This window comes from Stegodyphus dumicola, chromosome 3, assembly GCF_044657685.1.
Source record: "Stegodyphus dumicola isolate Sdum_Otavi_A_Nest chromosome 3, ASM4465768v1".
Classification (NCBI taxonomy): domain Eukaryota; kingdom Metazoa; phylum Arthropoda; class Arachnida; order Araneae; family Eresidae; genus Stegodyphus; species Stegodyphus dumicola.
In genome coordinates, this window is record NC_140770.1 from 240888513 (window position 1) to 240901202 (window position 12690).

Here is a 12690-nt window from a genome sequence, read left to right on the forward strand (position 1 = left end):
TGAAAGTAGCATGCCAAGGAATTTTGCCCCTATCAGGTGGTTCGCTATTACTGGCCATATCGAGGAGAACAGGCAAAAATAATATTTACCAAAATTCAAAAAGAGCAGTCGTTGTTCATTTTTTAACTCAGAATGCACAAAAAGTCCTCATATTATGACATATTATTCATATTATAACTCAGAATGCACAAAATTTATCCAAAGGAAAAGCAACATCTGTAACGGATTTTTATACCCTCCAGTAGTACCATGCGCGAGGAGGCAACGCCATCTATCAGCAAAATTAATAACCAAGAATTATGTTAATAGAATTTTAAAAGCATTAGGAAGGACTGGATTGGATTTAAATCATTTACTAAACATGCTAGATCTTTGTGAATATAAAAAGCCTCAAGAAAATCCAATTCACCAATGGAAGGAGCCTTTTGGATAATTTTTGCAGATCCAAAATCAAAATTATGATTAAATTTCCAACTATGATACACTACTGAAGACTTGTTAATTTCGCCTATTTGGACATAAGATTCATGTTTCTTGATATGAAACTTTAATGCCCTTTTTGTTTGGCCAATATATCTCAAACCACACTGATATGATATTCTATAAATTCCCCAAGAATTAAAGTCAGAAACGCAAGCTTTTACAATTGAACTGTGAATTTTATTGATAGGGAAGAAACTGACTTGAAAATTGAATTTCTGGAGAATCCGTGCAACTTTATAACTAACAGAAAATGTCTTCTTTGATAGGAATCTGAAAATTTTTTAACGGCTTTATCAATGATCACGGGAGAAAATCCTTGGTCAATAGCGACTGCTTTCAAATAATTAAGTTCATTGGTAAGCAAGTCTTCAATAGCGTATCATAGTTAAAAATTTAATCATAATTTTGACTTTGGATCTGCAAAAATTATCCAAAAGACTTCTTCTGTTGGTGAATTGGATTTTCTCGAGGTTTTCATATTCACAAAGATCTAGCATGTTTAGTGAATTATTTTAAGTCCAATCAGTCCTTCCTAACGCTTTTAAAATTCTATTAACATAATTCTTGGTTATTTTTTTGCCAATAGATGGTGTTGCTTCCTTGCACACAGTACTACTGGAGGGTATAAGCCTGGCTCAGTAAAAGTAGGTGGCCAACGTAACTCTGATTCAAAATTCAGTTACAACCACGTGCAGTGCTGATAGCAACCACGTGTTTCTGAGACTCCTTCGCCGATGCTTTATTTTTCTTCTTTTTTCCCCTATCTAGTAATTTTGTTCTTCTGATGAGGAGGGACCTTTAGCTACCCTCGAAATCGATTTAATGTTTTAATATATGTACGCTAAATACAAGGTTGTTATTGTGATTTTGAATGTTGTAATATATTGGCATATCACACTTCACAATTTTAAATAAAATATAATACAGAAAAGGATTTAATTTACATGTTGCCTTTAAGGCCTCAACTTCAGTATATAAAATAAAATAAAACTGCTGGACTAAGGCTACATTTGCATTGGACTCCATTGCTCAAAATTAATACAGAAATTAAATTAAAAAATTTAAACATTTAAAAGTGTTTCAAACCTTCGCAACTTTCTGCATATTTTGAAAATCTGGATCTCTTCTTAGTGCTTTCCAAAGTTTTTTCAAGAATTTGCTGTATTTCAAGTACTTGTTTTTTTATATTAGTCATTTTTTGTTCATCTTCCAACTGAAAAATAGGTTTTTAATAAAAGTTTAGAAAGAATGCATAAAATTTCAAACACTAAATTGGGAAGAGGAATGCTTTATAAAAATATATTTTGTTAAGCTTATTATTTATATTTTTGAATTATCAAAGCACAGCTCATTATTCTGTCTTGAGTTTTTATTTAATTACTTAAAGAGAGAAAACAGAAAAAATTAGCAATGGTGAATACATTACTTTGAATTTTTAATATATGACATGCATCTTTATTGCTGTCTAAATTTATTATTTTATCAAACAACATTTTCACAAATGTTATGAAAAAAAACTTGTCTAAAGATAATAGAATATTACAGAATGCAAAAATTTTGCATCTAAAAATCACAAATGTTGTTGAAAATTGATGCAACTTATCTGACTTGCCTAACAGTGACATCAGAACAAGCCCATGAAATTTATTGTGGGAAAGAGAGCAAGATTGCCCCTGCCATTGGCAAGGGCCTTCTGTTCCCAATTTTGATGAACAGCACTTTTTGAGAGGATGGGTCCAGGGATCTCCCACTCCCCTTTCCCTAATAGCATCCTCTCGAGAGGACTTTCGACTCACCACATATTTACAGTACCCCACGCTGCATGGTCACTATATATTTACAAACATTCATGCCTTCTCCAGGATTCAAATCCTGACTCTTTGGTGCCGCAGTAGGCTCTCCTAAACACTATACTGTTCGGGCGGGAAAAAAGTGACAAACTGAAATGCAGGAACGTTTCAAAATTATCAATAAATATTTTAAATGTTTGCCCAAACAGCGTTAGCCCAGAAATGTTATTAATTTCGTTATGGCATTTTGTGTTGAAAACTTTAAATATCGGTTCACTTTTTAAATTGTTCTCACCAAATATTATTGCCCTGTGTTATATTTAAAGAAATTATATAATGAAGAATCTGCATAAATGTATGTATGTTTCTCATATTGTGATAAAACAACGGTACTTAGAGCCATCAAATTTTGAATAATGTAATCTTCCACCAAATATGGGCACCTGGAAGCCCAAATTTGGAATTTGAAATTTGTTTTATTATCGATTTCATATTTTGTAACACTTCAATGAATTTTCGATTAACAAATTCAATGATTTCAAAGAGAGCAAAGGCAAAACTGTATGGGAAAAAAAAAAAAAAAAAAAAAAAAAAAAAAAAATTATTTCCAGCACACGTGTATCAGAAATTCTAAAGATAGCCTCATTTAAAAATTATTTTGTGATATTGCTGTTGAATTGAATTTTATAGTTTAAGTGCAAAGAACCTTTAATAAAGAAAGGTAACACATAAAAGGTTAAAAAAAAAATCCCTTTTAGCATAATGTGAAATCTGAAAGCTTTCAGATTTTTATTTATTTATTTAAAATCTGCTTTCATTTATTCATCAGCCAGATATGTAATGCTCAAATCAATGGGTTTTTCAGTCTGTTTCGACCAGTAAAGTTCTAGCTCCCTGGCATTAAAGATTTTCAGATGCCATGTACACAGTTTACTGTGTAATGACCCTCAGTCCTGTTCACAGTTGAAGAAAAAGAGAAGGAAGTAATAATTTTTTTATTATTATTATTTTCTCTTGTCTCCATCTTATCCCAGAAACTATCATCTAAGAGCAATATTATAAATCAGCAAGTTTTACGTCTTGAATAACGATTCAAAGTAAGTTGAAAATGCATCGTCTACCTTCTATATATGCATACACACACATACCCCCCCAAAAAAATAATAAACCTCCTGTGCTCTCTACCTGATTGAGAGGTGAAAAACAGAGATCACATATTTAATGCAAGAGAACAAATGTAAGTAATCTTCCTTCATTTACCTTTACCATAATTCAGTGTCTGTCAGTTTACAACCATAACATCTTATTTTGCAGAATGAAGGATCCTGTTTTGTTTGCATTTCCAGAAATTGCGTTTGTGCAATACTGTTTTTTCTTTTAGTATAAATCTTTTAGCATTGGATGAAATGGCTGCCAGATTTGATGGTGTAGCCACAAATCTTCTAATTAATTTTGACTGGCATGTTTTGTATTACCTGACAGAAGTCCTACTGATCCTTGTTAAGCCCTTAATGGCATAATAGGATGTACATATTTATTTATCAGGTCATATATAATTTTGTATTGCTCAACATAACAATTTTGCAACTTACCCTGTGATTTGAATTTATTAAATAAATGTTTATTCACAATAAATTGCACTGCCTTTAAATTTTAATTAAGTAACATTTCTAAGATATTGACATTTTCTTCCCCAATGGCCAGAAACTTGTTGGAAAGCATTCATTAGACATGACCAAGTCGGTTATTTAGCTACATCATCAGCATGTGATGTGGAAAGTTACATGCTATCGTTAGCGTATTTTGCCCAACATTTAACACAGATAGTGGACCTTTACTACACCTACAAGAAGGATGGAAAGACACAATGTACAGCCGAGCTTTATGCAAGAGATGAATCCTTACTTCTGATTTCGGGTTAGCAATCAGCCACACCACAAATCACTCTACTGTCTAAGGTAGAAATAAATGAAGTACAATTCTGTTGAAGTTACACACTTAATTTAAGCATATTTAAGCAAAATATTTTCTTTATAAATACAATTTTATTTTTAAAAATGATTTTAGAGACTGGTATTCACACAAAATTAATATCCTATTTTTTCTATTACTTAGAAAATGATTTCTTTCTGTAATAATGCTATATATTACTTTCCTACAGATAACTTTTCTATGATGATTCTAAAAGTATTTCATTATATCTAATTACTTGCTATAAGTTTCAGAACATGTTTCAGTACTATATGATTCATATGATAATAAATTAATCCATACAAGAGGAATTCAGAAAAAAAATTTTTTTTTTTAATTTAACAATTTTAAATTAGGAAATTGATTTTTAAAATTTAACAATTAGGAAAACTAAAAAAAACTGGTTTTTAATTTAACAATTATGAAATTACTACAATGAACTCTCTCATAGTGACCACCTTCAAATATTTGAAAATAATTTGTATTTATAAAGACCAAAATAAATATGTATTCTGGATAAATACTTATATTGAATATAATCTTCCTAAGATATCCATTTCAACAGAAGATCAGAATCTTCCAGAATCCCACGTGGTCACTTGAGAAAAGGATCACTATAGATTCTTAAAGAATTCAGCATCAGTTTAATAAAAAATGAAAGCAAAATAATTGTTTACTCTAATTACACAGAAATAAGTAGCTGCATTTTTTGAAAATAACATTGCATATAATTCTTGAAAATCTACAAAATTAACCCCTTCGAGCCGGCTAGCGAAAACGCGCGCTTATCGCGGAGGCCAGCAGTGTCTCCCGCGAGCGTCTCTCCAGGGCCGGGGGCTTTTTTGCTACTAAGCCTAAATCCATGAAATTTCCGAAGTATCAACGCATTGTTTAATAATGCTCTATAGAGTATTTAAAGGGCTTATGCTTTATAGATATTTTTATATATATACTTTAATTATATTATTTCTTGTTTAAATGCATATTTTACACATTTTATTTTAATTACTCACCATTTTATGACTTTTAACATTATACATCTGAAAACTAAATATATTACTTAAAATTCTCTTTTCGTATGAAAAATTTTAAAACAGGGATCTACACACAGTCCTACGTTACATTCCTTGAACTCATAATAACTCATTTGCCGTTTTGGAGGATTTTTCAGGGAATGTGAACAAACGAAGCATCGTCGTCTCATTTTCTTATCGGTCTCTTCTGAACAAAGTTTTGGAAAATGTCTTTCAGTTAATCTTTCAGAATCAATATCAGAATATCAGAATTTCAGAATCAATATCTGAAATATTTTGCCTCATTTCTGCTATTTCATGCTCTGTTAAACATTTTCGACGCTTCGACACTGAAACGGTAAAAACAGAAAGAATTCACGTCTAACAAGATCTAATTATTTTCTAAAAACTGAGCTGTAAACGGAAATACTCAATGCTTTAGCGCATCTAAAACTTCTACTTACAATAAACAACTACCACGTGCGAATAAAGTGCGATTTAAAGAGACGTCATAAATCATGCCATTCGGAAACATTTGGTTCTTTGTTTGTTTATATAATCAAAAACACGTGTATGTGAGTCATGCTTCTCTCATTTCGAGTAGAAAGTCTAATGTACACGTATCTGAAACCATATGGACATACAGTGCCATCTTGTGGCAGAAATTATAGTTTGAAAAACATTCCAAGGTACTGGCACAAATATGTGACAGTAGGTAGAAAATGCAACAATGCTCTGGCACGCCTGTGTGTCGGCCGGGAGATAAGTGTGTTCGTTGCTGGCACGTATACATGACAGTCGGCGCGAAGGGGTTAAGTTTAAATTTCATTAACAATTTGCAGAGAAAGTAAAAAGATGCACTTTTACCTCATGCATTTTCTTACGAGCATTTTTAAAAGCTGGGGGATCTTGTTCTTCTTCTAGGTCAATAGTCATAAATTCATCTAAAGTAAGTCGACTAGATGGTGTATCAATGAACTCTGCTAACCTAACCAAAATGCAATAGTGAAGTTAAATCAGAAAGTAATTTTCAGAAATTTGTAAATGAGATGCTCTAGCACTAAAGACTGTACCTTTTCCTAACAGTAGCTTGACAAACTTTAACAACTTTAATAATATCATCAACAGTTCTATTAAAGCCATGAAGTCTTGCAGCAACAAGAAGTGCTGAAAAGATAACTCAGCTTTATTATTAGTTATTTTTAACATACTTTGAATTCATATAAAAATAAAAATTACAGATAAATTCATTTTTAAATAGTGATATGCATATGTATTATCCTGTTGTTAGTTCAAATTGAATAGGTTTATTTTCACTTTATTACTAAAAACACAAGCCTTGATAGTTTGTTTCTTTCTTGTGGATTTTCCAAAATTTGATATTTTATTTATTTATTTATTAAAAAAAATTATCCAAAATGGCCAAACTTAGCTATAGTATATAGTGGACAATAGCTAAGCTCTGATTATAATTGTGACTTTGAAGACTTTCAAATACTGCAAACAAAAGGTGGAATTTTCCAATTAATGCAATTATGAAGAAACGTGGAGTGGTGGTGATAAATAAAGATGATATAAAGAAGTTTTTCATTATGATTATCAACTAATGGACGAGAAAATCTGTTGTCTGGTTCTAAATCCAGAAAATATCAATGCTCATAGTGAAGAAAGGAACAGAAAGCTTCAAAATATCAATTGACAATTTACTGGAAATTCTCAACATGGCAGTTATAGGACTTGAACAATGGAAATTTGTAACTGAAGAAAAAAATATGTCTATTTATAAAATTAAAGAGAAAGTATTGGGACAAAAATTAAAGCAACTTAAACAACTCACATTGAAAGAAATGTTAATAAAGCAAACAAATAAATATTGAAGTTTTTTGTAAATTTTGATTCTTTTAAACTCTTAATTTCATAATTTCTGCATGTAATCTTACTAGATTTAAACTGGTGATCTATCAGAATATCCCAAATCCAGAATTGACGATGCCCCGATGAGTCTGGATCTTGGACTTTGTACTGTATACACTAAGTTTCCTTTTCATGGAAAAAAGAAAGCATTTTCTGTCACAATATTAATATCCGCAATCATTTCTTCTTCTTGATGCATTGATAATTCCATTTAAAATATTAAGGCGTCAATATTTTTTATCATTAAAGGTTTTATTCAAATAAATTGATAACAAAAATGTTCTCTTTACTCCTAAAGAAGTCAGTGAAATGTCATATTTTGAATACATTAAAAGTAAAACGTTGAAAGCTCTGTACACATGTTCACTAATAATTACAGCTCCTTCCCTATATCCTAATGTAAATGTAACTGATTGTGATTCTGAAATGAAACTTATTATTGAATAATTATTGCTTGTTTTCAAGGCTAATAATATATTCAGCGTCATGTAAGAGATAGCAGATTAGGATTCACTGAAGAAATCATACAAACATCCTCAATTTTCAAATGCTGAAAGTGGACAATCAATGTTTCTCTTGTTAATTGTCCACTTTCACCACTTTAACTCATTTGAAAATCCCTATTCCAGATGGAATTTAATAATAATTTTTAAAAACTCCTCTAAAAGTAAACACTTTTTTTCTTCTTTTTCAGGATAGACTGCACAATATGAAATTCCTTAACTAATCACTATATTCTTTAATTTTTAGTTTATTCCCTTCTCTTTCTATAAACATTTTCTATACATAGACTCTATGTAGCAATATTAGAATTTATTTATTGTTCTTTAGAAATGTCCTGGAATTATTTAAAAAAAAAGGGGGGTAATCACAGAAAAGCAGTAACTAGCATTCCTGGGAAGTAACCACAGAATGTACAATTATAAGCAGAAGAACATTCAAAATCTCACACTATATAGTATATAGGTACTATATCTGCATACATTTGTGAAAAGCAAACATTCTACTATATCATAATTCATTTCTATTATATCTATAAATGGACTGCAGATCCCAGGCATTCATAGTTTAAAACAGAAATAAAGATAGTAAATTGTTATTGATAACACATCTTAAAAAAGTTTAGAAAGGTAGAGAAGAAGGGGTGCCATATTTGCTCGTTCTTATGGAAAGAGAATGACTGCAGATCTAATCTATTCATAGATATAGAAGAAATGAAGACAGTAAATTACCATAAAAAACTTACTTTGAAAGCTTTGAGAGATACTGTATTTGCACGCTTTTGCGGAAAGCAAATGATTGCAGATCCCATCCATTCATCGATGTAACAAAAATAGTAACTTAGTGCCCGAAACCTATTTTGAATGTTTTAACAATGTGAAGATTTTTCTCTGCACAAGTGGGTGCTGCGACACCCACTTTCTTTTTTGTGCTTCGATTTTTAATTTGGCAACAACAGTGAAGCCTAAACTATGGCTGTGATGTGGCAGAAAGAAATGTCTGATGCTGGATTTAAATAATTGTGTTTGACATTTGATAATTTTTTTTAGATTTTTATATCATGTGATCTACAGTAATGTATATAGACTTATGCAACTATATCTGTGTCATTAAAAATAAATATATGTTTGGCTTGTCTTCTGCATTCCTTTTGGATTACAACTTTACAAACATAGAATTTGAAAACACTCTGAACCACAAGATAATGTTTTTGAGAAATAGCAAGTTGAATTTGGCAGCAAAGATGCCCAATAGAACCAATGCTGTATTTGAATGCTTTTGAAAAAAAAAAAAAAAAACCAGTTGTGTGGCTTGTTTATTCACAATGAAGCAGAAATAGAGATAGTAACTTACCACTGAAAACCTATCTTAAAAGTTTTGAGAGGTACTGAAGAATGGCCACTGCATTTGCATGGTTTTGCAGAAGGCAAACAACTATGTGTTTCATTCATTCATAGAAGGAATAGAAATGAAGATACACACCACAAACCCCATACCTGCACCACAAAGTCCAGATGGCCTTCTTCCAGTATGCATCCAATCTTTCTTCATTCTCTGAACAAGTCTAGCTGCTGTGATAGTTACATCATGACATTTTTTACCTAATTCTAGCTGGTAAGCAAATCTGTTAATATACACACTCGGATCTAAAATGAACAATGAAATAATCAATAGTAACAATACAAAGAAATCAAATAAAAATTTATACAAGGAATTAAAAGTTTATGCACTTCAGATTATGAATATAAGCCATAATAATCCTATTTCATATTATATACAAGGGCCGTTTCATAAATTTGGCAAATTTCTACACGTTGGTCTAGCAATTACGAGGGCCATCCAGGAAGTAGATTACGTTTCCGTCTGTGTCCGCTAGGGGCGGGGCTAGCGCGGCCATCTTGGGGTCAGAGCGTTGCGCAGCTCAGTCTGCATCTAGCCGTGCTAGTGAGAGGTTCGTGCTGTGCTACGTTCAGATACTGTGACGGTTTGAAATGTCTGCGTTAATTGAAAATCCCGCGAGCTGCGAGGTGCGCTCAGTAATAAGGTTTCTGACTGCAAAAAACTGTAAACCGATAGAAATCTATCGGCAGCTTCGTGAAGTGTATGGGGACAACATTATCACTGAAGGTGGAGTGCGTCAGTGGGTCATAAGATTTCAAAATGGCCGAACCAATGTTCACGACGAAGATCGAAGTGGGAGACCCAGCATAGTGACCGCCGAACTTCTCGAAAAAGTCGATGCTAAAGTCCGTGAAAATCGAAATTTCACAATAACGGAACTTTCTTTGAGTTTTCCACAAATTTCGCGAAGTTTGTTGCACGAAATCATCAGCGAAAAGCTTGGTTACCACAAGTTTTGTGCAAGATGGAAGGCAAGAAGAGGTAACGAAGTGGTTGAAGGCGCAGGCGGCCGAATTTTTCGACGAAGGAATTTCCAAGCTCGTACATCGCTACGATAAATGCCTTAATTTGTATGGTGACTATGTAGAAAAGTAGTATTTGAGTGTGGCTTTCATCTGTATATAATAAAATTTGTTTCCTATACTTTGTTTATTTTTTTATTCCAAAACGTAATCTACTTTCTGGATAGCCCTCGTACTTCATTTAACAATTTCAGGGATGGTAAGTGTCACGGATTAAACAAGCTCAGAACAAATTTTAGTCAGTAGCAAAATGCTATTAAAGTTCTACAGACTTTTAAAGTAGTTAAGGCATCAGTTAACACAAAAATAGTTAAAAAAATTGGGAAGTTTAATGCAATGATAAAACATTTCTAGTTAAAGATATTTTTTAATCCAATGGTGAGCATTTGCCTGTTTAGCACTGGCCACTCCAAAGACCAGAAGTGGTGGTCATTTTACTGTGAAGGCAACTAATAGGCAGCCACCACTGCCTCCTATGGAGGGACGGAGAATTACAACCATGCTTACTCCGGGATTCAAACCTGAGCCTTTCGATACCACAGTAGACTCCAAAGAACACTATACCATCTGGTCGACTATTTAAAGAAGTGGGACAACTTCTCAAATCAGGTCACGATTCAATACCAGCATTGAAACTTGGATAAATAAATCTAAACATTTATTTGATTTTAAAAATGAGTCCTGGATGACCACTAAATATATATTGTTAAAAACTCTATAGTATTATTATGCAAGATTAGTGCATGTAAGTGCCCAAGACTACTAAGAGAAAGCATTTCAAACAAGAGCACAATACCCAGCACAAAAAGTGCAGGTGAAAAGGATGTATGCTTAATGGCGGCCACAGCTGCTGATTATCAATGAAAAATGCACATAAAAGTAGATTTCAAAACTATAGTTAATCATGTTTCACAGCAACCTATGGACATCTTGTGTCAAAATGATGTTAAATTTGATTTTTTTTTTACTGAGCTTATCAAATAACCCTTATAAATTTTACACTTACAAAGACTGAAAAATGTAATATGCCACTTATTGATATTAAACACAGTTTACAGATTATTTTTCATCATCTATTCTTTTGAACATCAAATATGCTACTGTTAATTTAATTTTGAAGATAATTTATCAACTTCAGGTTTAGAATATTATCTCATGTAATTATTATATTTTTCAGTATCTGCATTAGCAGATATTTGGTTTTCAAAATGTATAAAACTTCAACCTGATATAATCACGTGAGAAAATTACATTCTTAATATTAATGTAAATTTATCACATATATTTATTTTAAAATGTATGTCATATACATAAATATAATTTTTGTTATAGATATAATTTACAATCTATTAAATTAGCATGACCAAAATTCTAATTCATTAGACATGTTTAAAATTTCCATTTCCTAATAATTTTAAAGATTTGGAATAATACAATATGACAATGTTTAATTTGAAACTAGCCAAAAAAGCAAACTCAGTTTGGTGCAAAATTTTGAATCAAATTTTATCAGCTTTAAAAATACAGCATACTAAGATTTTTTTTTTTTTTCTTAATTTTAAATTTTACACTGGCATATTATTATTCCAAACCTTTAAAATTAATTTAAAAGCAATTTAACTGTGCACCAAAAATGAGATGAACTATTTATTATATGCACAGTGATTATGAACAATTACATTTTATATGCAATTTAAACACACACACAACTAAAAAAGACACAAGTGACACAGAGACACTTTAAAAAATTAATTTTTTTTTAATTTGGCAAAAATTATTTAGAGCACACTGGACTCAAAGGATTGAACGTGAAGAAGGAAAAGTCAAAGCATTTTCATTTTGCTGATCAAACAACTATATATGATATTAAATGTTTATTTTTTTTACAATATAAGCATCAGAAACATTTTTAATAATTACTAATACTGCTTAATGAATTAAACCATCACAGAAAAGGGGGAAAACTCTATTTTGAATAATTTGTAAACTGGAATTCAGCATCATAAACTTCCATTTAAAACTGTATTTTCATGATTGTTTAAAAAACCCGTGCAGCAAATATACAACAAAATATATTAAATAAGACCAAAATATTATAATCTATAACAGCATTTGATAACTAGTGATCCATATTAACACAACCACCTTGGTTCAGTTAAGATATTTTCAAGACTTTTTTAAAAGATTGCTGAACTATCAATATTTATCAGAAGTGGGAGGGGGGCATTACCAGCATAAAAAAAGGGCAACTTAAAATATAAATTTTATTGATTAAATAAGGATTATTTAATACATTAAAAAAGATTTTGTGTGTGAAATCATTCTGTACTTTTGTTTTTTATGCTGTTCCCCCCATGCACACATCAATCCATTTTTGCTTTAAAAAATAAGAGAATTGCAGAAATTTGATAGCTTGGCATTGCGCACCAGCTATCTGCTAAATGAATGTTATCATTATTTCCTTTAGTGATGTCAAATACGATATTCCTGCAGAAAGGTTACTCAGTTTCTTCCATTGCTGGCCAATTCCACAAGTACATATTTTAAAATTCAGTTTAAGGCAAAAAATTTCATGATTTGCCTATAAGAACTATT

General features: G+C 31.4%; 1 protein-coding gene across 1 annotated transcript in view; it reads right to left on the reverse strand.

Annotated features, from left to right (window-relative positions):
* The window catches only part of Brf (Brf RNA polymerase III subunit), a 113796-nt gene that overhangs the window by 55661 nt on the left and 45445 nt on the right, over positions 1–12690 (reverse strand). The window contains exons 7-10 of the mRNA XM_035367018.2: positions 9169–9318; positions 6331–6424; positions 6125–6245; positions 1570–1696 (exon numbers count right to left, since the gene is read on the reverse strand). Coding sequence (XP_035222909.1) covers positions 1570–1696; positions 6125–6245; positions 6331–6424; positions 9169–9318 — 492 coding nt within the window. The remainder of the gene's footprint in view (positions 1–1569; positions 1697–6124; positions 6246–6330; positions 6425–9168; positions 9319–12690) is intronic.